This window comes from Mangifera indica, chromosome 17 (assembly GCF_011075055.1).
Source record: "Mangifera indica cultivar Alphonso chromosome 17, CATAS_Mindica_2.1, whole genome shotgun sequence".
Taxonomy (NCBI): Eukaryota; Viridiplantae; Streptophyta; class Magnoliopsida; order Sapindales; family Anacardiaceae; genus Mangifera; species Mangifera indica.
The window spans coordinates 2,287,442-2,314,237 of record NC_058153.1 but is presented as its reverse complement, the minus strand read 5'-3'; the positions used below and the strand labels follow the sequence as shown (position 1 = coordinate 2,314,237).

At 33.7% G+C, this 26,796-nt stretch overlaps 4 protein-coding genes and 1 non-coding gene across 6 annotated transcripts; 1 reads left to right on the top strand and 4 right to left on the bottom strand.

The window, feature by feature from the left end:
- Window positions 1-1,786: 1,786 nt before the first annotated feature.
- On the bottom strand, window positions 1,787-1,857 carry TRNAG-GCC. The gene has a single exon. It is a non-coding gene; the product is annotated as a tRNA-Gly (tRNA).
- Window positions 1,858-6,226: 4,369 nt separating this feature from the next.
- LOC123200023 (probable ethanolamine kinase) lies at window positions 6,227-10,720 on the top strand. Its single transcript, XM_044615104.1, has 11 exons — window positions 6,227-6,456; window positions 6,546-6,637; window positions 6,785-6,891; window positions 7,231-7,336; window positions 7,827-7,949; window positions 8,092-8,183; window positions 8,912-8,996; window positions 9,791-9,896; window positions 10,001-10,067; window positions 10,230-10,322; window positions 10,406-10,720. The coding sequence occupies exons 1-11, from the start codon at window positions 6,323-6,325 to the stop codon at window positions 10,532-10,534; spliced, it is 1,134 nt and encodes a 377-aa protein (XP_044471039.1). The 5' UTR covers window positions 6,227-6,322; the 3' UTR covers window positions 10,535-10,720.
- Window positions 10,721-11,011: 291 nt separating this feature from the next.
- Window positions 11,012-14,810, bottom strand: LOC123201119 (F-box/kelch-repeat protein At1g55270-like). 2 transcript variants are annotated; one of them, XM_044616581.1, is made up of 2 exons: window positions 14,539-14,810; window positions 11,012-12,654 (listed from the first exon to the last, which is right to left on the bottom strand). In XM_044616581.1, the coding sequence occupies exons 1-2, from the start codon at window positions 14,539-14,541 to the stop codon at window positions 11,395-11,397; spliced, it is 1,263 nt and encodes a 420-aa protein (XP_044472516.1). In that variant the 5' UTR covers window positions 14,542-14,810; the 3' UTR covers window positions 11,012-11,394. The 2 variants fall into 2 exon arrangements, with proteins under 2 accessions (XP_044472516.1, XP_044472515.1); XM_044616580.1 differs by having other exon boundaries at window positions 14,032-14,807.
- Window positions 14,811-17,195: 2,385 nt separating this feature from the next.
- LOC123200173 lies at window positions 17,196-21,241 on the bottom strand. The gene is made up of 4 exons (XM_044615316.1): window positions 20,358-21,241; window positions 17,842-18,006; window positions 17,693-17,744; window positions 17,196-17,611 (listed from the first exon to the last, which is right to left on the bottom strand). Exons 1-4 carry the CDS (start codon window positions 20,612-20,614, stop codon window positions 17,522-17,524), a joined length of 564 nt encoding a protein of 187 aa, XP_044471251.1. The 5' UTR covers window positions 20,615-21,241; the 3' UTR covers window positions 17,196-17,521.
- Window positions 21,242-22,529: 1,288 nt separating this feature from the next.
- LOC123201066 (mediator of RNA polymerase II transcription subunit 17) lies at window positions 22,530-26,796 on the bottom strand. The gene is made up of 8 exons (XM_044616518.1): window positions 26,579-26,796; window positions 26,112-26,322; window positions 25,253-25,366; window positions 25,071-25,156; window positions 24,414-24,798; window positions 23,861-24,325; window positions 23,451-23,771; window positions 22,530-23,019 (listed from the first exon to the last, which is right to left on the bottom strand). The coding sequence occupies exons 1-8, from the start codon at window positions 26,665-26,667 to the stop codon at window positions 22,696-22,698; spliced, it is 1,995 nt and encodes a 664-aa protein (XP_044472453.1). The 5' UTR covers window positions 26,668-26,796; the 3' UTR covers window positions 22,530-22,695.

Here is a 26,796-nt window from a genome sequence, read left to right as displayed (position 1 = left end):
CGCGGGGCGCATAATGAAAAACGAGTGCAGTAGTGTTAGATTTCATCGAGGTGCTCAAACGCCGTCGTCTACAAATCAATCCACCCTACAATATGATACTATGTAAATTTGTATCTACTCATATTCTAAATTATGTGACACAAAATACTAATAATTATAATATAAATTTTTTTATTTATATGTGCAAACCTTAATTATATTAGACTGATAGTGTATATTGAACACTTGTTTAATGAGTATATACCATTATAGGCAAATTCCTCTTGCTTCCTTTTAACTCTAAAAATTGACAGTCGCAACCCTATAATTAGGGTTTCCGCTTTTTCTTCTCAAGTTGACACCATGATAATCGAATTATATATCGTATTGTATATAAAAAACTTAATTTTTTATATCATATATTAAATATCGTATTGAATGTTATAATTTTTAAAAAATAAAATAATAAAAAATTATAATTAACATATCAATATTTTGAAAAATATCACAAACGCTTTTAAAATTTTATAATTTCTTATATACATTTCTATTATATCATCATTTTTTCTAAAAAAAGTATATCAATCCATATCAGTAATATGTATCATATTATATGATACATATTGTATCGTATGATATATTCATTATATCGTATTAATTTAATATACCTCATAATCTATATCATTTTTTACTTGTATCATATTATATTATATATATTGTGTATCATAAGATATTGATAACTATAATTAACACCCTTTACCTTTGCAGTATGACAATTTCACCCCATCTCTACCAAGACACACCCAGGGTTATCATTATATTGGTCCCTAATCTAAAATTTCAACCCACGAACATGTATAGTTCTTGAATTGACACATAATCTATTACATGCAATTTAATCTACCTTGGATGAGTTTCCGCTTCATAATTATTGAAATTTATTGATTTCTGAAGCTTACTTTTCCATGGTGATCTTTGGAACTAAGGTTCTGATTTATATCCTATGTTTTGCTTAATTGTAGTAGTTGGGCTCATATCATGACTTTAGTTCAACTGTTACTCCTTGAAGGGACCCTTATAGCCTAGAAAGGGGGAAAATTAAAGTTAAATGAATGTGCAATCTGTTGAAGGGCCTTTATTACCTCCGGAATGAGCCAACCAAGACTTTGGGTTTGGTTAGAATACGTTATATGAAATGATAATTTTATCTTTATAATTTAATTAGTTTCGTTAATTTTAATAGTTTATAATAAATATTTGTGTGTTTAATAATTAATGAATACCAATTTAAAAATATAATAAATTTTGGGTGAGAATAAGTCTATTGGACACCCAAAAATGAGCCAAACTTAAATATATTGATGTTGGATGGAAATAGAGGTGTCCATAGAATAAATTGGTGCCAACAATGTCTATCGAGCTCATGAGATGTATAAGATCTATAGTCCGATCCTATATATATTAGGTTAGGCCAGGCTTTAATGGGCCAGCCTGTTATTATTTACATTTATTTTAATAAAAAATTAATTTTTATTTTCAAAAGATGCAAACAGTGATAAGCTAGATTGACCCATAAGCCTTGTGTCTCACCCTATAGTCCTCTCAGCTAGACTTGACATACTACAATATCAAGCTGAGCTATTTTAGCGGGCTTTGAGTCAGGCCACGGGCCAGCCCATCCAATTGACGCCTCTAGGTGGGAGTCCACGCTTGGTCATCGACGTTAGGTGTCCTGAAGCCCAAATCCAGATTCACTGTATTGAATCAGGTTCTTTTGGCAATTATTGAAAAAAGGAAAAATATTGTTTGCACCAGCCGGGAATCGAACCCGGGTCTGTACCGTGGCAGGGTACTATTCTACCACTAGACCACTGGTGCCTGCTGTGACACGTTTCGCCCCATAATTTTAATTTAACTAGAGGATGCTGAATTTGCTCCCTAGGTGAGTTATTTCTGTTATCCATCTCTCTTCTTTGCAGGATTTGGGTTTAAAGGTTTAGCTCTGCTTTCTGCGATGATTTTCTTTCTATTAATCATGTTTTTAATATTCACTTCTGGATAGTAGTTGCCTGTACCAAAAAATGTGGCGAAGCTTCAATTATAATCACTATTCACAAAAGATGCTGATATGTCTGAACAATACTCAAATATAAGGACCAGAGATACATATATTGAGTTTATTTTCGATGTATGTTAGGCTCATAACTATGGATAAACTAGAAAGTTACAAGTGTTGCTGTTGAAATATTTAGTAGTTCATTTACAATGTTCCCTATCACCAGTACACAATAGAAAGTAGTATACAAAAGAATATTGAAAATGAGAGTTTTATTATTTTATTGTGCTTGTTCCGATTTGATACAAATAATATACGATTAACCTTTTATGTAGACCCAAACATGAGAAATTTCTAGCTAAGAAAATACATAATTGACCTTGTTAACTGTATAAGACAAATTTTACAAGTCCTTGAATTTTTTAGATATTTTAGATACCTCTAGACAATTTCTTCGTAAAGGTTTGCTGACAAACTGTAAAGCTTGGATTGGCTGTGTTGCTTGACAAAGAAAATGTAGAAATTGAGCACTCAATATACAGGAAATATCCGAACCTTTTATTTCTAAAAAGGGATTACAAAAATGGCTTGTTGCAGGGAGAGGTTACTCTCAATTCTCCACTCTTCTCCACTACCTTTCACATTGACATCCCCCAACCACTAGGCATTATCTAAGGCACTAATTATATAATGGACACTTGCCTTGAAGAATTATCCGGCCATGTTTTCTTGCCCACATTCCCTGCTTGGTGTGCAATATTTTGGCTTCATGAGTGTTTTCTTGCGCAACTTTCACTTTCCCACGTTTGTTGACTTGGTCGATGTCTTGGGTATTAGTCTGGGGCTCAAAAAATGACTAGTATTGGGCCTTTAGGTCTCCCAAAAGTGCAAAGGCCCTAACTATGTTTTTCCTGCCTGGGCCAAGTCTGCCTATGTGCCCGGCTTGTCTGCATGGGACAGTGTCACAGGCTCAGGCTGAGAGATGTAATAGGTTTTTGGACAGATACGAATAATGAGCCGATTAAAAGTAAGTGCGTGTGGTAATTGAGTTTATAGATACAATATTTATAGTTGGGTATATTTCAGCCACTAGGCATGCGTCATATTGTTGTGGTAGCATACTGAAGGGGGGATTAGATCAAACTTACATACATTTGGTCAAGTGTTAGAGCCATTCCTTCAATGAGTCCAAGATAGGATGAAACCAATGATCTTTTAACCAAAATGTGAATGCAAGCAAGGTTGATCCTTGAGACAACACATCAGGGATGCTGCACAGATAGGTAAGGAAAATTCAGCCTATAAACATTGCATGGCTTGTTGTCCGCATGTGTGTTTGTCGCAACTTGTCTGGATGGATCGCGCGAGTGCTGCGCGACCTGTCTGAGTGCTTGCGCATGGCCCATCTACCTGGTAAGCGCACGGCCCCCGCGCCTTGTCTGAGTGTTGCGCACCTGTCCGCCAATGCTTTGGTTTTGTGCCTATTTTTCAGTTTCTTGTGTGAAATCATAAATGCCCATCATATGTTAAATATTTACACAGCCAAAATACCCCAGACATGGTTTCGCCTCATGCCACCCCGCACGAGCCCATATCCCGCTCAAGAGCTGCTGACATATTGCTTCTATTTTGTGCGTGCTGCACTAGGACATTGCCTTGTCGTGCTGCACTGGGACATTGCCTTGTCGTGCTCGCAACTGAGGGCTCATGACTTTCAGCGTTTTAAGTTGAATTTTTTGCATGACGTACATAATTATCGCCCCAAATGATGTGATTTCGCAGATTAATTTTCATTACATCCCAGAAGCCCAATTCCATTAAGAGGATGACTAGTCGTTGCGAAGTATTAGGGTCAAACGACAAGTTGCCCGTTGAAATTCACAAGTCTAGAATCCGTTCATATATGGGGAAAATCTGCGAGACATCACCGTTGACAGGGATGGGAGGATTTAATTAAGGCACGTAAAGAGGTTGAAAAACGTTATAATATAAAATAAGTTATTTAACTTCTTAACATTGCAATCAGTGTTGTGAACATCAAATTGAACTAATCAGTTTCACTAATTAATTTATAATCTAATATATAATTTGATATGATTTATATATAAGTATTAATTTATTTAAATTTTGATAAATTTATTAAATCAAATCATTTAATAATAAATTAAATTAATTAATTATCTAATTGAACCAACTAATTTGTGAATGAAATAATCGAATCTACCACCAACCCAATTTTAAAATCAGTGAATGCAATCCATACCATTGAATTGACCATTAAAATTTTTATTCAAAATGCAGCCGTATTATCACTATTCCACGGTCAATAAGACTTTCTGTTCATATTTATTATTAAAATGAAAATATATTCAAATACAAATCTTAAAATATTTCTTGGTGGGTTAACGTCTTGATGATCTATTATTGCAGCCGTTTGAGATGTGAGATTCTGCCACGTGCTTTAAAACTGATATATGCCAAATTAGATCATAACACGTGGATGAAATGACAAATGTAAGATATTTCAACAGCTGGCTTATCTCAATTGGCCTGCCTGTCATGATTCCTAGCAAAAAGTGCAACCTCGTTTTCCTTCTTGCGTGTGGGAATTTTTAGCTTTTGAGGACTCCCTTTTTATTCATAGATTGTTTTCACATTTAAAAATTATTATCATAATTTATATTTAATAAATTTATATAAAAATTGTCATAAAAGACAGAGTCAGCAGCGGAGGCGGACTATCCATGGAAAGCGACCAAACGGAGTATATAAATTTTAATTTTTTAAAATTTTCACAAAATATAAAATATTACAAAAATTTATTTGATATAACTACATCTTTATGATGTATTTTCACATTTTGAAAGCAATGTAATAATATGGACACCACCCAGCCGAATCGTGTGTTTTTTGATGCATAACTTTATTGCACTGATCATACAAATTGTCACATAAATTTATATAATAAATATAATTATTTTGATATGATTTTTGATGATTTTCATATCTAAAAACAACTAAATAAAATATCGGTGATGAGTTAATAATATATTAAAAAGAATCACAAGAAAAATAACCGATGATCAGATTTTTAAAGTTTTAAACTTTGAAAGGGGTGAGAGTTTGGTGATGCACTATACCTTGGGTAGAAATAAGTCTTTTAACCTACTTTGAATTGCATATGATATGCATAAACTAAAGTTATCAATATAGAGATGTTGACAAAAAGATTTTGTGACAGAGATCTACACATTTACACATTTCTCGTTAGATCAAAAAGGATTTACTTAACAAATATATGCAACCTTTCCTCTGGTTGCCTTTTCGGATGATGCTGATGCCCATCAACTTAAAAAAAAATAAATTTTAGCGTATTATTTGATAACTTTATTATATTACTTTGCTTTAATTGGCTCCCACCCTATTAAAAGTAGCTATAAATAAAGAGACTTGTTTTGAGTTAATGACAATTTTATACCTAGCCATAAATGACAAACAAAATCCCATTTTTTTATTAAAAAAATTTTGGTAATAAAATAAACAATATGAGGATAATTTATTAAATATTAATTAATTTCCTCTAATGTAAGTTTTGATTGATCACTAAATATTCAAGTAATAAATTTTTGTTATTTCACAACTTTAAAATAATAATAAAATTATATATATTTATTTTGAGTATATAAATATATATTTATTTATATATGTTATTATGTAATTAAGTGATTTTGAATTAAGAATAAAATAATACTTAATCATGTGATGATACGTATAAATGTGTATATATTTGTATACATAAAATATATATATAATATTACTTTTAAAATAATATTTTATTTCAATAAGATTATATGTATCTATTTTTAGTATACAAATAGATACATACTACAAAGTGACATATAATAGTATGATAATATATATAAATATATATAAAATTGCTCATTTTATTTTTATACAAACCTTAGGTGGTCTACTTAAATTTAATTTTTTATTAAAATGATTTATATAGATAAATATCAATAAATTCATATGATTTGAAAATTAAAATGTTATTTGAAATTTCTTATTTAATAAATAATGATATTTCTCTTGACAATTAAAAATTCGGACGGTGGAAAGGGGACACATTCGGCATAGTGGAAGTTCATGAAGCCTAAACTCGTCTTTATGAGGTCACCTAAGGTAATATACCCCAATTTTGCCACCGTTTGTAATTCCCGGTTTCGCTGGAAACGCAAATATCTGGGCCTTTTTGAATTTGTAGCAGAATATAAACTGAGAAACGAAATGGGAGCGGTGAAGATCTGGAACGAGATGGAGGTTGCTGCGGAAGCTCGTCAGAACGGTATCCCTGAATTCCTAACGTCTAGTCTCACCGTCGATATCTCGCTTTCTCTCCCTCATTTGACTCCTCGTGTCCTGTTAGTTATTCACACACTACTGGATCTTGTGTTTTTCAGCTCACTTAAGCTTGCCGTAGTTTTTTATTCTTTATGTTGTGTTTTCACAGAGATTTGTGTAAGGATTTGTTCAAGAAGTGGTCAAAATTGGATGATTCTCGATTCTCTGTAGAAAGAGTATCCGGTGGCATCACAAATTTGCGTGAGTTTTTTAAGAGGATTAATTTTAGTAGTTTTTAAATTGCTGTTGTAAATCATGAACGAAATATGTTTTGAAAAAATTACTTGTCTCTGGATTCCTTGTCAATGTTTGTTATAAGTAAGAATCAAATATCAACTTTTCATGCAGTTCTGAAGGTTTCAGTAAAGGAAGAAAATGGAAATGATGTTTCCGTGACTGTAAGATTATACGGGCCTAACACCGATTATGTTATCAATCGTGGACGGGAATTGCAGGTGCATTTGCTAGCTTCTATGTTTTTATTTTTTATTAATAATCATGTTTACTCTTAGGAAATTTGTTCGATTGTTGCTTAGTTCTATTTATATTAAAGACAGTGCGATCTTTATTGTATATATTTTTGTGCTGTTCTGTTGTAATTTTACAAAATTCAAAGTAACTAATAGGATGTCAATTTCCGGGAAATGAAGCCATTCTAACTTAGTCCAAATTTAACAGTGCTTCTTATGTTTCACTTTAACTTATAGGTGTTTTTTTTTTCTTTTAAATGTATAATTGATGACCTTATTAGCTGCTTGCTTCATTTTGTGACTCTTTACTGGTATTGCATTTAGGCTATCAAGTACCTCTCGGCTGCAGGATTTGGTGCCAAGCTGCTAGGAGTTTTCGGAAATGGAATGGTTCAATCTTTCATCAATGCCCGTACATTAGTTCCATCAGGTAAGCCAAAGATATCATAAGCTACAGTGGTTCCGTAAAATTTTGTGGTAGGATGCTTTTGTTCAAAAGTTCAAACTGTGGACTAAAAAACTTTGGATTGGCTTATTGTCTTCAATTTGGAACCTTTTTTAGGGTTCCCTAGACTTTCTTACAGCTTTGTACTGAAGAAGGAAGGGTAGAATTTAAAACCCCTTGAAATAAGATTCCTATGCTGTAACCCAATTCTTAGAAAAGACTTTCATTCTTTTTTAAGTGCTTAACGCTCCACTTAGTTATATAATGTTCTTAACATTTCTTTATTTATTTATTTATTTTTTTGCAAAGCTTTTACTAACATCATTATGTATTTATTTCATTTTCATGGCCATTAAACTTTAAACTTAAAATTGGAAATCATTCACATGAATTCAAGCATCTGCACTTTTAAGGTGTCAGGGAGCTGCTACCTTTCTAGTGATATAGTTTTAACATTTGTTTAATTCCTTGGCAGACATGAGAGAGCCAAAACTGGCTGCTGAAATTGCAAAACAACTGCACAGATTCCACCAAGTGGAAATTCCAGGTTCTAAAGAACCCCAGTTATGGAACGATATCTCCAAGTTTTTTGAGAAAGGTTTTCTTCTCTTTCATGATTAGCGGGCTATCATAAATAAATTAATCTGGATTCAAAGTTTCAAGATTTATTATTGTTTCTCAATTAAATGCCTTTGATTGCAATATATTGGTATCAATTTTGAGTTGCCTCCTTGTTGCAGCATCTGCTCTTCAATTTGATGATATCGAGAAGCAGAAAACCTATGAGACGGTTTCATTTGAGGAGATTCAAAAAGAAATTATTGAGCTCAAGGTAGACTCTATATGTTGTGTGCTTGTTTCTAATTTCTGCTTTTTTTGTTGGCTGTGGTGATCTTCATAAAGTTGTGTGCTATCAACATCTTTAGTGGTCCTTACAGCCAAAAGTTGAAGATTTTTACCCTTGGCAGTTCCAAACTTCATTAACCTTAACTCACAAGCCAAATGGTGTAATTTTATGGGAAACTCAGCTTCAAAATGCATGACTTTCCACCCGACTTTGCGAAGTGATGCTGTATTACGGCTTACTAAGTCCTTGCAGTGGTAAAGTAAATTGCAAATGGACTAACAACTTAAAACAGAAAATAACATTTGATTAATCAGACATGCGCTTGATCATACATCATTTTTTCATCCTGATTAATTTGGATGATGTGGTCTGTTGTAAAGTTCTTACTTGTGAAACCTCCAAAAAAGGATATACTGTATTTAAATACTGAGTGACAATTAGGTAGCACAAGCAGAAGACACTATATGCTCAGAATCAGAGTTGAATCTCTTCACCATCACTGATACTTTTTCTATCCATATATTTTTCATGGTGGCATGCGCCATAGAAAATAAGTTAGAAGATGGGCTTGTGGTAAGGGATGTCCGTTTTACAAGTTGTACCCATATCTTCTAGTTGGTTTAAACTGTCCGTCTGCTGATGTTCTGAACTTCTATTTATAAAATGAAGACCTTTCTCCTCCTATTTGAAATTATCTCCTGATAATTGAACAGGAATTGACAGGACTTCTAAATTCTCCAGTGGTGTTTGCTCATAATGACTTGCTTTCTGGGAATATAATGGTTAATGATGAAAAAGGTAAGACACTTTTACTTCATTCATTCTTTTGTGTCAGAATATATGTTCTCTTGTTTGCAACAGATTGTTTATTTTTGTTAGATGTCTCTTGTAATATATACGTCTCATGTTTCACTAAAAGTTCTAATTACTCTTCTTTTCTCTCTTACATGCAGCCACACAAATACATATATGCATGCATCTCCCTGAATCTTTTGAGTTTTGAAATTGATGATGCATTTTATTGTTGCTTTATTAAGTTTAAAAGTTCTCAGTATTGCCTGATTTATATGAGTTATAAACAACCCCAACATTTGTGTTATATATACCTTTAAAGTCTTGATGGGTTTTGGTGTGGTTTGAACATTAAGTACATATTACCCTGGAAGTGAGACTTAAGCCTCAATTTTGTGGTGTAAGTCTATGAAATTTTAGTTTTTTTACAAGACCATGCAAAATTGCTAACATATGGATCTATGGAACTTACAATTAAAAGATATTTTCTAGAAAATTTCGGATGTAGGCTGCATCGTCACACTCGATTGTATCAATTTGATTAAGCATGATATAATTTTTATATTTGGTTAAGATGATTGGTAATTCAAATTTTTATGCTATCTTGAACATTATCATGGTTACATGGTTATGATCTATGCGATGTCCAAGGCAGTGGCCTCCAAACAAGATAAAAGTGCTGTGGGTGTCTTTGCCTGGCAATGGTATCTGATTAAAACTGATGCTACAATATTCAAATTTTCTGGAATTGTTTCCTTTCTCCTCTTGCTGACTTTGTTCTTTCTTTGCTGAATTACCAGAGGAACTCTACTTGATTGATTTTGAGTATGGGTCATACAACTACAGAGGCTTTGACATTGGGAATCACTTCAACGAATATGCAGGCTATGATTGTGACTATAGCTTGTATATTCCTACTCTTATTCTCTACTTTTTATCATTTAGCTTTTTGTTTTGGCAATAGTATAGAACTATATCTTACTAATTATTTGAATGTGGCATTTATGTAGATACCCAAATAAAGATGAGCAATATCATTTCTTTAAGCATTATCTACAACCGGAGAAACCTGATGAGGTATTTGACACATTGACCTTATAATTTGAGCTGCATCAAAGATTATAAAAATCTTTAAAATGTTACAAGTTTGAAGTATTGCCATCTAATCTACATGTTTATCACTACTAATTTTTTTTAGTTGTTAATATTCCGCTTTTTTTTTTTTTGGGTTAATGACAGGTATCTGATAAAGATCTTGAAGCTCTATATGTTGAGGCAAATACATTCATGTTGGCTTCACATATATTTTGGGCATTATGGGCGCTAATCCAGGTAATCTACTGTTCATCTATGCTTGTCAATCTCTAAACACCCCTCATTATGGGCACTAATCCAGGAATTTGTGTTGGTTATAGGCAAAGATGTCTCCCATAGATTTTGATTATCTTGGCTATTTCTTCCTGCGCTACAATGAATATAAACTGCAGAAAGATAAGTCCTTTTTGATTGCACATTCATACCTCTCAAAATTGAATGGTCGCTGAAACACCCATCCTTAGCTTCTATTTGTTATCACAGCTGTGATTTTCTAGTGAGATATTCCTTGTACAATTTTCTTTGTCGCAGTTATAGAAAGTTGAAAATAATTAACAGATAATTTCTAGTGGCTTGTGATTTGTTATTGTTGTATTTTAGCAATTTCTTATAGTTTTTAATCCTTTTTCAATCCATTTTATGTGCACTGAGATGAATCCAGTTAAAGTTATGCTCCTAGCCAAATTGGTTCATGTATTCTTTACCGGGCAGGGCCAACTAGGGGTATTCATGATTTAGTATGATATGATTTCAAAATTTTTTCGAACTAAATTAAAAAAAATAATGGTTAAAAAAATTTCGAAGAAAATTAAATTATTTCAGGTTTTGTATCAAATTAAAAAAATACAGTTTAATTCAATTTATAAATTACCTAAACTAATTCAAATGGTATTTTATTTTTTTAAAATTTGTTAATTTAAACTAAATTGATTTATAAACCAATAAAAAATTTAATTGACAACAGATATACCACTACAACAAGTACAAAACGTAGTCGTATAAACAAAAGGCTCGATAATTGCCACGTAAAATCTGTATATGAAATAAATATATGTTTTCTAGTTGTAAAGCTACAACTAGAAAACATATATTTTCATCCATCCAGCACCTCTCATGGATGGTATATATATATATATATATATATATATATATAAATCCTAAAATTTCCAATAGGAATCCGAATAGGTGTTCAAGCACATCATTTCATGCCATGCCATATTTTAGTCTCTCCGGCCCATCAAATCGGAGAGACGTTAACAGCACAAAAAGCAAGAGAACTCAGCCCTCGAGGTAATACAACTTACAGTCATTACGCTATAAGAACCTGGCAATGAACTATGTGACTTTTCAGGCGGTTCCTCCCAGCAATGCTAGACCAGAGGTTTGTAACTAATGTCTTGAATTGCCCTTTCCCTGATATGGTCTCCCAAAGATGCTCCGCAGAAGCCACTCCCTCGCTGTCCGATTTCGAAACATTGACCAGAGATATGCTCATATTATTGCGGATTACGCAGAGTTTTCCGTTAAGTGGAACTAGAGCTGCTGCCTCCAAAGATCGAGAGTTCCCCAAATGCATCTTACTGTCAATATGCTTGCTCCAAGAATCGGTTGCTTCATCATAAACCCTGAGTTTGCAGCCATCCTTGCAGTCCAAAGCATAAAGATGTCCATTGAGGGAAGCACTTGGGTTCCTCCATCCAGCAACCATTCCATCATATACAGGGTACCAGCTGTCAGTTTCTGGTTGGTAGACCTCACTAAGAACTTGACGGTGAGATCCAAGCCCCTTTAAGAACCACTTTCCCTCGTAAACAACCCCAATGAAAGGCACCATTGCTGTGCTCATATCTGAAATCAGAGACCATCTATGCCTGTTTGGATCATAAACTTCAGCTGATCTCAAGGACCGATGTGCTCCTGCATTCTCCCCACCAGCAACATACAAGCAGTTATTTATGACACATGAACCAAAAAAATGTCGCCTGCGAAGCATGTCAGGGGCACGGTGCCATTTATTAGTCCTGGCACTATAAAAAATGACTCGTCTCATTGATCCATTTAGTGGGTCTTTGCCACCAAACAAGTAAAGGTGACAACCACTAAGAACAGCACAACCAAACCCAAGGGCTTCAGAATATTCTTTGGGGACAGGAGGCAGTGGCTGCCAGAGCTGGTATATGGGGTCAAAAGCATGCCAGGAGATTTTCCCATCATGATCTCTCTTAATGACATATAGCCATTCCTCTGCAATCCCATGGCTTTTCCGGAGTGAGTAAAAGTAGTTACCTGACAAAAGACAGCACCATCTTTTGCAGACTAAACGGAGCTTGCGGTGCTCAACCCTTGGGACCCGAATCAGGCAAGCAATAGCAAGATCATCAGGAAGCCCTGGAAGCAAAGGAGATTGGTTTCTGCTTCGGCTGCCAGTGTGTGGTTTATTCCTAGTTGGATGAATAGATGGTTTAATGTCAGGTTGGAGACACAGCTTTGTACCAGGGACGTATTTTTTTGCTCCAGCTACAGTTTTGAGGCCTACATCTACTCTACACAAACACGCAGTTGTATCAACCTGCAAAGACACATCTATTATAAATAATGAACCAGCTGCTACATAACAAAAAGTATTTATGCTGGAGCCAGTATTAGGAATAACTATGCACCTATAAATGTGTAAGTTCTTTCATTCACTCTCCAACAACATAAAAAGAAGAAAAAATTAAAATCCGACAACTAGTAAGTAACCCAGAGCAATATCAGCATCTGAAGAATTAAAATGAAAATCTTAATGTTTGTAATCATTGACCAGAATCTTAACACAAACTCTATACCTAAAATAGAAAACGAATGATCTTAACACAAACAAAAGTACTGATAATTTTGATTTCTATCTTCAAAACAGATTTTGATGAGAAACTGGAAAAAAAGATTCATCTTTATAAAAAAATAAAACTATTTATAAATTTTGGACATAGGTAGACTAATCTAATGAATGAGAGAAAATATACAATAGGTATACACCTAGCAACAAAGACAAAGACTAAAAAAGGGGAAACAAATTCAGACTCAAATAGTGAAACTTCTATTAAGGAAATGATCAAAGAGAATATAACATGCGATTGAGACTCAAAGAGCTCAAGCATCAAATAAAAAAAATATCAAATAAGAAGATACAATACAACTACCATTCAATTCTCTACTTAAAAAGTAAATCTCACTAACAAAACCCTAAAATCAACGTTGCATCATGAACAAGAAAGCGAGAACATAAAAAAGATTGAAGTTAGTTATCATTATTTATATCAATAAGAGAAAGAAAGGGTAAATATGGGCTCTCAGATTTACCAGTTACTACAAAATTTGCTACTGGATCCTGAAAGTCTAATACTTGCACACAATACAATAATGAAGCTCAAAAGAAATCCCTTGAATCGCTCAATTCAAGCTATAATTGCCAACCAATGTTCAAATTCAGTCAATAAAAACTTTAGACAAAACTATAAACTTCAGGAAAAGTGTTTGGAGCACTTAAGAAGTTGCAGTCATGTGATTTCGGTTCAGTTCACAGTTTGATCAATCAGACATCCAAATTTTACAGGCTAAACATCCTAGAATCAATAAAAAAGAGTTGATACAACTTATCTTTTATCAACTTTAGGTTAATTTTTTAACAAATTTCTGAGAATGATCTTGAGACAGGAGAGAACTTTCTGCAACTTATTAAATTAAAACAGAGGCTCAAGCAGATTTGGTGGGAAGATAGTAACACCGCTTCGGAAGTTAGAAAATAAGGATGGTTACACACGCAAACAACATGAACCACCAAAACCCTAAACTAGACAAGGATCAAGCAGCAGCAAAATTTAAAAATCACGCAAATGAAAGTCACTGATTAAGCATTATATGAGTGAGTGACTACTTGTTAGCCGAAAGGTAGACAAAGATTTACCAGAGGAGGTTGAATCTTTCTGTCCATCTTTGTCCTTCAAGAACTCGCCAAAACCAGATTTAACACCACTAAAATCAAGTTCTTATCTTCCACTCATCATTCGTACACCAAATATAAGAAAAAATAAAAGTATAAGTCCTCCTTGAAAATTCACCGATTATCCAATTCCCAGATAAAAAAGTCCGTAGTTAACCATAAATCACTTCAAGAAGGCAAAAAGTCAGATAGATATCCCAGAGTCAAAACCCAAGAACTACAGTCAACAACAGTTGATCACAACACAAACCCAAAATCATTACTGCATTATAAGCAAAACCCATCACCAAAATCAAAAACCCAGATGGAGAAATCTCACAAGATAACCAACGACAGTTTGTAAAGAGAGCAAACAGAAACTGCAGAAGCTTATCTTGTCAAAAAACAATAGGAAGAACAAGAAGGAAATGCTAAACAGCAAGAAAAATGGGGGCAAAGCAAAGAGAGAGCACTGAAGGAGGAGATAGAGACCATTAAACTTGAGTGGAGTCGAGGGCCCAGGAGTTCAATGGCACAACCTACCAAGCAGAAGAGCGTGTAATTCAAGGAGAGAGAGAAAAGAAAAGCAAAACCTAAACCGCTATAAAAGGAAGAAATCGAAAAGAAAGTTGCGTTGTGAAATATGAGACTCTGGTGGCTGTTTTTACTTGTGGAATAGAAAGAAATGAAGAACAAATCACAACAAGATTGGAAGATACCTCTTGTTTGAACGAAAAACAAGCATCAATATCTTAGAACGAGGAGGCCATTGTATTTTATTTATAATAAGAAAAATAGACAAAAATTACAAAATAAAATAAATTATTATTTGTTGGCCCCACAACTCCACTAAAATAAGAGTTTGTTCTAGCAAGAGTTGGCCAACCTCATTTGATTCATCCGTGCAACATTTTTTAAAATTGGATCTAATCCGATGAAAGGGCGATTTAATCTAATCACAGATCTACTCGGTTAAATAATAATCAAACTAGTTAATTATTAAAAAATAATATTAACAAAATTTATATAATTTACAGCTTTTTTAAATCCATTTTTTATATTAATAGTATTAAATCTAATTTTATATATAATCTAATCGGTTTGATTAATAATCGATAGTTCAGTTGGTCTGATTGATCAGTCTGATCTTGTTTTTAAAACCATATATACATGTCCATGAGGGATAAATTGGTAATTGTAAAATAGAAATTAGAGTGCTACTGTATCATTGTTTATATATAAAATTGTGTATATTATTTGTTCATATAATTTTACTGTAAGAGTTAAGTCTAGCTCTAAATTGGATTGTATTTATATCTAACAAAGTATGGAAAAATTAAGGCCAGAAGACTATTTTTGACCCAAGGTTTATTACAACGGTAATTCTCAAAAACCTAAACGGTAATTTAAATAGTAAAAAAGAAAATTTGAAATATAAAAGAGTAATGTTTTAAATTTTTTCTGACTACATAACTAATTCGATGATGATAAATTGACAATTTATATGTGTAAAAGAGGTTTGAAAAGATCAATCATGTGTGACCACACATAATTCTTTTATACAAGAATTGTTCATGCTCATATTGAAGATGAAGTCTTCGATGATTACTTACTACTAGTAGTAGAAAAAGGAAATTTCCCATTGCAACGTATAAGAAAAACTTTGTGTTTGGAAGTTTTGGGGTGGATATTGATTGATGTTAAAGTGTTGAAACGAAGTTTGTCCATTTCAAATGAATTTAGGGAGCTTGAAAGGATATACCATGTGCGCCATTGAAACAAACAGGCATTACTTTGGATCTTATCGTTTTCTTTTTAAAGTCTTCAACCTTTTGCTTTCATGAGCTCTTAGATAAGACAGATTGAGAGGTTTCAGATGAAGATGGTTCATATTCAAAGACTTAGTTGCATTCAATTTGTGACATTTTTCTCTTTCTCCTTTCCTCCTGTTTGTATAAGAGAGGAAAAATTTGTTCCAACATCTCTATGATACCCTAAGCATATTTCACATCGACAAAATATGATAAGAATATTGGGTTTGTACATATATTTTATATTGTTTAAAGACATTACGATAAAATTGGAATTTTAAAACAAAATCGTAATGTACTGTGACTGACCGGAATGAATAATATTTTGATAAGACATGTTACAACCTTGCAATCTTAAATGCCCAATTCTATAAGAATTCAGTGCGTTATTGATAAATTTGATGTAAACTCATAAAACTATTCAAAACACGATGGTTGGAATTGGACTAATAAAGCTTTACTTTTCCTTTTTCGGAGAGGAGATGTTGAAGCATGTCTTTCTCAGCTTGGGGGAAAAGATACAGTTGAGGTCGTTTTGGGGTTTTGAAGTCTTTCTGGTGGGCTCTACTCTTTTTTTTTTTAACAGTCAAAAGTAAACCATAGAAGCATGTTTCCAGAATCAGGTGAAGTTTAATTAAGGTGGATTTTGAGGTTGAAGAAAGATGTCGGCCGAACCTATGACTGGTTCATGTTTGTTGGCACAAGGAAAAGAACAGAGTTGTTAAGTATTGACCAACAACTCAACCCAATTCTTATTCATATATTTGTGTCTTCAGTGCTGCTCCAATATTAAAAAGGTCTGCTTTATATGTTTGTCTTTGGTTCTCGTCTTCAGCGGAGAAAGATCATAGGACACTCAATATAATATAAAAGTGAAGTACTAGGAACAGCAGTGATGCATCTTTGGGTTTGAAACTTACCAAGTCATTGCCTGCGTTCAGATTTGTAAGTCTCTTGATTATTGCTCACATTATTTGACGGGGTCACAGAAACCAGTCAAATATCATTAGCCCTAGCTTAAGTGGTAAAAGAACAAAATTCTCAAATGTGAAGACATAGGTTTGAAAAATCGATTATTAGACTTGAGGTTTCAATTGTTTAGATTGGTTAGTTCAACCGCAAAAGAAGGGTCTAGTTCAAATAAGAATTCCACAATAAAAATAAAATCAGTTGTCATTGCAAACTCTTTAGTCTGTCTCAGATGTTCAAAATTATCACTAAATATTCTGTTGTCTTTCCAGTCCTTATTGATCAGTTTGAGCACATATTAAATTTATTCTGCAATTCCCTACACAATTAGTAAATAAAAAAGGAAGAATGAAACTAGACGAGCTGACATGAGGTCAAGTGCAAATCTATATATGAAACCACACCTTCTTCAGTCTAACAAAGAAAATATTGTATGACTAAGTGTAAACCACATACCAAAGAATGTCATCTAAAAATCTCAATATTTCTATTATCAAAAGAATCCCCGTTAGAACTACAACTACAAAAGCAAAGAACGGAGATTGACCTACAATGATAAAATTTTGAGGTCACGCCTACTCAAATCATCCTTGTTGTCATCAGCACTGATAGGGTATGGCAACCATCCACGTTTATGATAACATCTCTTCATCTAAGTCAGTATCATTTCTTACATCGTCTCAAACTCAAACACTCTAATCTATGCGGAAAATATCATTTTGTGGTCTGAATGTTCCAATTATAGAATGGGGGAATATAACCATGTAGGCCATAAACAAAGTGAACTGCAGTAAAATAAACACATATTAGCAAGGCTCCATGACAACCTAAAACAATTTACCAAACTGGTAAGTGGGAATACATACTAAGAGGGGGAGGGTCAAGAAACTCCAAATTGGCCACAATGCATAAGAGAGCCTGATTTGAGAAGTAAGTCAGCAAAGCAGATACAGCATTCTTATAAAAATGACACATGATCTACTTCAAAGGAAATTAAAAATTCAGTTCCTCTTACAGGCAAAAGGAGACAAGGCCAAGAAGAGTAACATATGGCAAAGCGAACATACTGAATAGTTCCCATTTTTCATCAAATCTCCTCACCCTCCATACTAACATACTTGAATAAAAGAAGAAGGCAACATTCAATCCAAAACACAACAGCCCAAGGTACAAAGGCAATCTGCAACCAAATCAAAGACACTCATCAACAAACAGACAATTTCTCAATCCTGAGCAGTTACCATAACCAGAAAAAAAAGAAAAAAGATTCTTTCAATGCCCATTGGAGGCTGAGAAATCTTCCAAACAAAGTTATGGCAGTTACGGTCATTCTCAGGATATAGAAGTAGCCACTGGATGGCAACAAAGAAGAAATTATATTGCACAAAATTCAGAATATTACATGGACTTGGTAAAAATGGGATCCCCCACTTTATAACATCAAGAAGTTGATCAAAATAGTGTTAACCTCTTGCAAATCATTCATACAAAATGAACTAAGGAATTGATTGAAATTTGGATCCAACACTTTGTGATGAAAAAGATATTCCTAGCTATATAAAAACAACTATATAACATTTGAATGATTGTATGATAATTCTTAGAAAGTTTTACAAGACTGAAGTGTGAGACTTAATTTTTGTGAAACCTCAAAATTTATGAGTACTAATTACTGAAAACTGAAATATTATTCTGATACATACAGGGCAAGATGCCACCCTGATTACTGTGAGATTATGGTAAAACAATTCATGGATGATCACACCACACAGAAGTGGATATAAATGAATTGCATCACACAGAAAATATTAGAGCTGAAATTCCCCACTAAGTACCATTATTTTCTTACTCCATGAATTGCCTACTTTAGATGCCATAGGACTGAAGGCCTGAGTTGTATATTGAAAAAGTTCCTGTTAGAATTAGAGACTTTAGGTGGGAACCAAAGTGATACTGAGATTATTTCTAAGAATTCAATTCAGATGCCTTTAAATAACTAATATTAATTTGATTATTAACTGATCTTGCAAGAATATTACTTCAAGCTAATTCCGACTTTTAAAATCATGTGTTGAGATTGTCTATTAGGAAGCCAACAAACTCAACAAACAACTAATTGGAACAATCAACCAACATAAGAGTCAACAAGGAGAGTAAGTGTTATAAACTGTATTTGACAATTAGAAAATATTCCCGGCTCAAATACAATAACAGACCAGCAAAACAAAACCTAATTTCCTCTCTCTTCTCTCCTTCGCTCCTCTCTCTTTTATGCTTGCTCATTTCATAATTGTTCATGCATGTTTTTGCCATGTTTCCTTACTTTTCTCCTTCCTCAATCCCACTCTTATTCTTTTCATATTATCATGTTTTCATAATTGTCCATGTTTCCACAAATGCCCAAAACCGCCCATGCTTTCACAACTGCCCTTGTGTGTTACCTGTGCTCCCTATTCCCTTCTCCAGCAGGTCACCTATATCCTTGGCTCTAAGATTGTCATAAGAATCTTCACCAAGTTATAGAACATCAAACTTCACCTCTAAAAACATAGACCTATGCTGTAAGACTGTAACGTGTATGGGGAACAAGTAGAAAGCAATGCAGTTTCAGAGTTAGATATCAGATTATATTATAGATCAAATCATCAAAGTTCAAGATAACTTATCAATTTATGCTTTTTAGGGAAATGGTTTAGGGAACTGATAAGATTTTCATAGAACGAAGCAAACCTCTTCTCTCAGTTAAGCAGGGAGTTTCACTTAATAACACTAAAAAAATTTTCACACAGTTGAACCTGTAAAACTAGTTCCAACTACTTGGGGGCTATCTCTACCTACAAACTACTCTGTAACTATGGCTTTCTTCTTGTGCATTTAACCAAATAAGCTAGATTGAAGTTTCTCCTTCTAACTGGTACTCTGCATAATAGTGCCATTTTGGATGTTAACAAAGAAGAACGCCTCTTACACATCTTCCCATAACCATAATACAGAAAATAATCGTTCACATAAGATAAATAGCAAATTCATGTAACTCTGCTATTATAAATCAGAGAAACTACAATATCTAAAAAATTTCGGCAATTGAAGTTATTTGTACTAAATGTTTATTTCAATGCCACCTTCTCAAGCTATTATAATATTCCTTTACTTGTTATTACATCTCATATATTACTTTATTACATATGAGCAAGTTAAATGACATAAAAAATCCAATAATTAATTAACAGTGAAAGAACATTGGTCACTCATACTAATCAGCATTGTCATTTCATTGTCCTGAAATGTAAAAAGAATCCTTCACCTAAACTTAAATTTCGATCCACATGCATACAAAAAATATATTCCAAAATACTCCAACCAACAGATTTTGAGATATCTTGTTCTACTCTCTCAGAAATGGCATGTTATCCCAAACATTTACAACGTTGGAATTATAACTACCAGAACATAACTGAAGCAATGAAAGCAAAGAAAGAAAAGCGATAAACAATTGAAATAAATACAAAACGATAAGAACATGAAACTAACCTCCTAATTCTGTCATCGTGCCATAAGATATAGATAAAATTGGAATGTCGATCACCATAGTAAATAATGAAAAGAGCAGAAGCAATCCAAAGCACATTCTCCAAAATCTCAACCCAAGTCCTGGGTCGACTAGTTGGAGGGGAGAAAGGATTTGGCCTTGAGCACGCATCATCTTCAAGGTCATCACCACTCGACGCATAACCCTGACTATGCCTTTGCCTCATATATCCACCACCAACTGGAGTCCCACCAGACATTATCCCCCACACAAACTATATACTCACTTAATTCTTTGCAAAACTTTAGGAAATAAGCAAGAAACTTCGTCGTCAGTATAATTCCAACAGCTGAATACGATTTTTTTCTTTTTTTTTGCAAAAAAAAAAAAAAACTGTAAAAGTATGTTGCTCGCTTCTAAAACTCTTAAAAGAAATTAAAAATCTCACAAAAACCCAACTGAAAAAATGCGACCACTAACATAAAAATAAATAAGAAAGGAACGAAGTATGGAACCCCAAAACTAGAATTTTGACAAACCCATATGGAGACCAGCAAAACATATAAAATCTAAATTTCAAATTGAAATTTTCTTCGACACCCACGACCACGAAGAAATTGCTTGGGTTTCGGCGGGTCCAGACCAGCAACTAAATGCAGAGGAAAAAAGAATAGAAAAAGGGCCAGTAAGTCATTTGCAGTAATACTGAGAGTGTTTTAAAACTTCTGTTGATGGTGATGACGCGAGGAGAGGAGATCTGTAGAGTACAATACTGACAGAATATTGAAGAATAAAATAGATTTGATAGGAGGCGTGGCAAAGGCAACTATGGTTGAGAGAGTTGATTCCTTTCGTCTGCATCATGTATTTTTGGAAACTTCTGTACTAAAAATTACTGAAAATTATTAAAATATAATTATTTTTTTTTCTTTTCTTTTGATAATTTATTAAGATTTAAATGTTGACTTAGGTATTTAATTATCCAAATTAAGTCAAACGAAGATTTATGATCAGAGAATCACACGGCATGGTGTGTGAATTTGGTTCCTAAAATTTCTGAAATATGGAAGAAAAATTGGCCAAAGGCCTTATTTTCACCTAGAGTTTATTGTATTCATAATTGGTACCTATTAACTATTAAAAACTCAAATATCTATTTGTAAATAATTATAATTAATAATGAAAATAAAATTATTATTTAATTTGAAATATTAAAAAAATTTAAAATTTATCCATTTTCCTTTTAGTTTTAAGAAATAACTATTAATATTTTGAAAAGTAGCTTGCTAGGTTAAAATTTTTAGGTGACTTATATTTAATCACTTTCCCTGGTCGATGCAATCCGTTTCTTGAGAAAGAAGATGAAGAAGAATCCTCCGCATCGATAACGTTTCTTTGTCTAGATAAAAACACTTTATCTTCGTTCATATCTGGATGAAGATGATGTATTCATCAACGTTGACAAAAACGCTTCGTCTTTGTCTAAATCTAAAAGAATTTGGTTGGACGATTGGTATCGGAAACAGTGTTAGAGAGGGAGATATCGTCAGAAGGGAAAAACAACGTCAGAGAGCCAACCATTCACCGAAAAATTACCTTGAAAAATTAAAATCCTATAAGGAGAAAATGTAAATTTTCAAAATTTAATTTAAAAAAGATTGTTAGTTTTATAAACATGAAAGAAAATGAATAATATTTTATTATTTTTAATATATTATTAGGTAAAAACTGATTTTACCCTTAAAACTTAATTGGTTTTATTAATTTTTACTATCTATAGATAAATATTTGAGTTTTTAATAATTAATGAATATCAATTTAAGAATACAATAAACTTTTGGGTGAAATAAGTCCTTTGGCCGAAAAATTTCCTTACTCTTTATGGTTGGGTGGATTTCTTTCCTTCTCCTCCTTTGCTAATTAGTTCATTGCCGAGTCATGAACTAGCTGATTATAGATTGAATAATTCTGTGCATAATTATCCATCTCCTATAATATTTATCTTACGAGACATATAAAAAATATATTAAAATATATCAAATTAATATGATATAACTGATATATTACACGATACAATATATATTACAGATACAGATTAATATACTTTTTTTAAAAAAAAAATGATACATTAAAAGTGCATATTAAAAATTCTAAAGTTTCAGAGATCTTTCTAATATTTCCAAAACGATGATATGTTTATTTTCTAAAAAACATCAGTGATTCAATATACGATATGAAAAATTAAGTTTTCGTTACATGATACAATATGCAATTCGACTACTATGATACTATGTAAACCTGTTAAAAACATTCTTGTTAATGCGTAGGTGAAAGAGATGACTAATGGCTTCCACCACCGCACAAGCTAACCAAGTCCATCAGTGTTGCATATAGCACATCCAGAGACAAATGTCCCAAGAATTTTCGATAATCTGAAACGCCATCATATATGTCTGTTCGAAGTTTTGTCTCCTCGGCAAAAGCCTCCTCCATTACAAGCCACCATGAAATGCATCCATTCAGATCTTCTGGGTCGACATGTGCTACCAAGCTAATTGTTTCGCCTTGATCCAGCTCAAAGGACAAACATAGAAAATCACGGCTTGCTTTAATCCCCACCATAAGGGCTTCCTCATGCAGCCATCGAATAACTTGGCTTGCAACCTATTGTTAAAATTACAAGACAATCTCACTCAGATGATGATTTTTACAAAATATGTTCATGAGTGCAATGTCAACCAATATTATTGATACATCCACACAGAGGTGGATATAATGAATGGCCGGGGAGGCACTGCCCCCCAAAACCCAAATCTTTTTCTTGTTTGCAAAAAAAAAAAGAAAAAAAACCTAAAACTCTTAAAGCCCAGACCCACTAATGCATCTACTATTCTACTACTTCACACAGCCAAAACTACACTCAAATAATAATAATAATAATTATTCTCTTCTGAGAATGTCCTTAAATTATAATGCAAGAACCATGCGTGAATGCCATATATATATATATATATATATATTCGAAGTCTATGTCATCCTATGTAAAGGCAATACAATAATTGGCAAGGGATAAAGAAGCGAATGTAGTGACCTACCTGTTGTAGGATTATCATAGAGAGATCTGCCAAGTCACAATTGTATTTGTTCATAGAAGATACGCTTTCAGATCTCTCTTTAAACAAGCCGACAACATTAGGAGTGCCTTCTCCTTCAACATTGATGCGATCATCATTTACCACCACCTCTGTCCGAAACTGTGACTTACCAACATTCTTCACACCATGGATTTCTGATGTTTGAAGTTGGGCACCTCCATGAAGAATGGACTGAGGAACCTTTAGAAAGAGTGTCCATGAAGATGTTCTAGAATGCCAAGTAGGATGGGATATCAATTGGAGATATGGGACCCCAGAAACCTAGAGATATCAAAGAACATAAATCGAGGACACTTTCAACTATAAATAGAAAGTGAAAAGTAATTAATAGTAAGAGACAAGGACAGTACCACATTTTCCAGTTCCATGTGAACTTTGTTAGAAAATATTCTATGAGCCAATGACATGCAGAAATGACCAAGAAGACCTGACCCATCCTTTGTTTGTTGACCAATTGCTCGAGTACCAGACAAAATGGATCTATTTTTATCTCTTACATATAGATGCTCATGAAAAATCTGTTGCAGATAAATCTCATAACAAACACGATTAGGATACCACCGTTTCTTTTTCAAAATATCATCCTTTTCATCTGCCGACTTTACTCCATCAAACAGTTCCGAAGGTAAAATAGCAGATTCCATGTTCTGGGTGACCGAACTGTCAACTTTTTGATCACCCTGACTGGATGGTGAAAGTGATATGAACACAGAGATTCCCTGGCCCATGCCTAATTGCAGATAATTTTCTCGAATTCCAATGAGGTTGACTCCTACTGATTGCTTAAATGCTTCACGATTCACTATATCAAAAAGCTGGAGCATAAGAACCAAAATTTTAGAGCAAAGCGAGAAAAAAGTAAGGATATATATTAATTAAAAGAGAAAAAAGATAAGCTCTTACCTGTTCGTAAAAGATTGCTTGATGAACTTCACGAAGAAGTGAATGTGTTTCTCTAACACACTCATCGTCATTGACTGACTCCTTCTCAGCTTCTTTAGATGGATGAGTAGAGCAATTTGTTTTGACCTCATTGGATTCCTTGGGACTATTAGTTGAATGTAAACCAAGAAAACCAAAACGAAGAGAACGGCATGAGTTTGGAGGTAAATTTATAGCCAGCATACCAGCGGAATCATGTTCGACACGGATTGTAGACAGAGAAGATGGCCTTACTACGGCTGCTGAATCGTATAATAAACTGTCAAAAAGATCAATGGTAAAGACTTCATTTCCAGAAGCTGCAGCCGCCACACGCTGCCGCTTAACTTTCCAGTTTTGCTGCAATCTGTTTGTTTGTCAGGAAAAGATACATAGAGGGTGTTGTTGAAGTACTATGCATACATAAGATACCATGACACAGTTATGAACTGCTTCATTTATCTAGACAGTAGACAAATAAATTTAAAATATGATGCAGATCACAAAAATTTGCTTGAATAGGTGTTTTTTACCAGAGAAAGAAGAAAAATGAGGTTTATCCAAATGTCAATGTTTGCTAAAAGCAAAGTAATTTTATATCAAACTATTGTTCTGAAAAGGCCAATATGGGAAACTCACCTGATTAGAGCACCATAAAATCTTGCTTCCCTAGCAATCTGCTGTTCCAAAGCTTTGGCAGACTGCTTAAAATATTTACTCAGATGCTGGAGCAAAAGCATTATGAGAAATTCAAAGTTTAGGATCTTAGAGAGTATCAAAAGAAAATTAGAGCACTTAAAAGGAAGAGAAAAAAGAAATACCCTATAGCACCGTAGCTTTGTTGCTGCAGATACAGCAAGGTCGGACAGAGCTTCATTAGGTAATGGCTTTGGCCTGGTCATGCTAGCCACAGTTACAGCATCGTTAGCGTCCACCTACATGTTGCAAATCAAAACAAATCAATATCATGAATTAGCATTTATCACTATCTAATCTAAAGAACACTCATCCATTTGCAGTTGTATTTCATACAAAGCTCTTAAATAAAGTGTATCTGATTCATCAAATACCATGGTCTAAAACAAAGAAACCGTTCTTATTAGAAGATACTATTAATTATAATTGAAAATTTTGTGAAAGATTTCAGGGAAGGGGTTTCATTAACTCCTAATTTATGTCAAGTATATCTTGTTGTTACGAGAATTCTTAATTCATGAGTTGTAGGGAGGGATTGATGTCACCACAAACAGAGACTAAAGCAAGTGTAGGATTCAAAGCCGGCGTTAAAGACCATAGATAGACTTATTATACTCCCAAGCCCAACTATATGACCAAAGCTATTGATATCTTGGCAAAATTCCGAGTAAATCCTCAACCTGGAGGTTTACATATATATCCATAAGCAAAGATTAAATTCTGTTTTGCTTACATTTCTCAACAATCAAACAAGACCAAGGACTTTCATGTAATATAATCCAAAACCTCTATGTTACACTGGTGTTATTCTACAAGATCTATAATAAAACTAGCAAACTTCAGCAATATAATCTCATTGTTAATATAAAATAAGCCCTCAAAATTTAACCAAAATAAAACTTATATGCCTGAATTACATAATGCAACAAAGAACAACCATCAATTATCAATATATAAATAGTTAGAACGTTTGGAGTGGCTCACAGTATTGATAAGGTCTATAATGACAGAAAGCTCCTGGTGAGCCAGCTGCAGATTCTCCAACATGCTCTGCCACTGCCATGGGGCCGTTGTGGTTGAGCTATTCTCTTTCGAGCTCTTCTTCTGCTTCTTCTTATCATCATCTTTCTCCACTGCCCACGCAAAGTCTATTCTCCGTATCAACGACACTCGCTTTTCATCATAATCCACATCACTATTTAATTAACACAAAGTACTCCCAAAATCAGCATGATTTCACAAAATCTAAAAAGGCATAACCATGAACAACGTTGAATCTTATTTGGAAACTAGCTTAAGGATGTGACTACACATTATTAATCAATCAAAATCACTGGTTAAAGGTACAAAAAAAAAAAAAGCAGAAAACATAAATTCAAATAATCTTTAATTTATTAAGTATCGAGAATTTATAATGAGAAATAAAACATCTTGTGTAACAGGGACCATACGGTGGAAATCGTTCGACGCCGTTCTCTTCTATGGCATCTAAGCGCTTGACGGGGAGTTTGTCAACGGAGATCTCTAATTCTCCGTCCATTTTGTCTAAGTGATTTCACCGGAAAATCAAAGAAAGAGAGCCCTAACGAAGGCGGACAGGAGAAGCCGAGTGGATTTTCAGTGTTAAACGTTTGCTTGTGCGAAAAAGAACGGAAAACAAGCTTTGTCC

Coding starts and splice junctions, on each gene's coding strand:
- LOC123200023 (XM_044615104.1), top strand. CDS start 6,323: ATGGGAGCGGTGAAGATCTGGAACGAGATGGAGGTTGCTGCGGAAGCT. Junction 8,184..8,911: donor AAGAAATTATTGAGCTCAAG/GTAGACTCTATA, acceptor ATAATTGAACAG/GAATTGACAGGACTTCTAAA. Junction 10,323..10,405: donor CATTATGGGCGCTAATCCAG/GTAATCTACTGT, acceptor TGTTGGTTATAG/GCAAAGATGTCTCCCATAGA.
- LOC123200173 (XM_044615316.1), bottom strand. CDS start 20,614: ATGTCTGGTGGGACTCCAGTTGGTGGTGGATATATGAGGCAAAGGCAT. Junction 18,007..20,357: donor CACGATGACAGAATTAGGAG/GTTAGTTTCATG, acceptor ATTTGGTTGCAG/ATTGCCTTTGTACCTTGGGC. Junction 17,745..17,841: donor GGCCTTGTCTCCTTTTGCCT/GTAAGAGGAACT, acceptor TTCTCAAATCAG/GCTCTCTTATGCATTGTGGC.
- LOC123201119 (XM_044616580.1), bottom strand. CDS start 14,058: ATGGACAGAAAGATTCAACCTCCTCTG. Junction 12,655..14,031: donor GAAAGATTCAACCTCCTCTG/GTAAATCTTTGT, acceptor GTGTCTTTGCAG/GTTGATACAACTGCGTGTTT.
- LOC123201066 (XM_044616518.1), bottom strand. CDS start 26,667: ATGGACGGAGAATTAGAGATCTCCGTTGACAAACTCCCCGTCAAGCGC. Junction 25,157..25,252: donor CAAAGCTACGGTGCTATAGG/GTATTTCTTTTT, acceptor CTTTTGCTCCAG/CATCTGAGTAAATATTTTAA. Junction 23,772..23,860: donor ACATGGAACTGGAAAATGTG/GTACTGTCCTTG, acceptor TGATATCTCTAG/GTTTCTGGGGTCCCATATCT.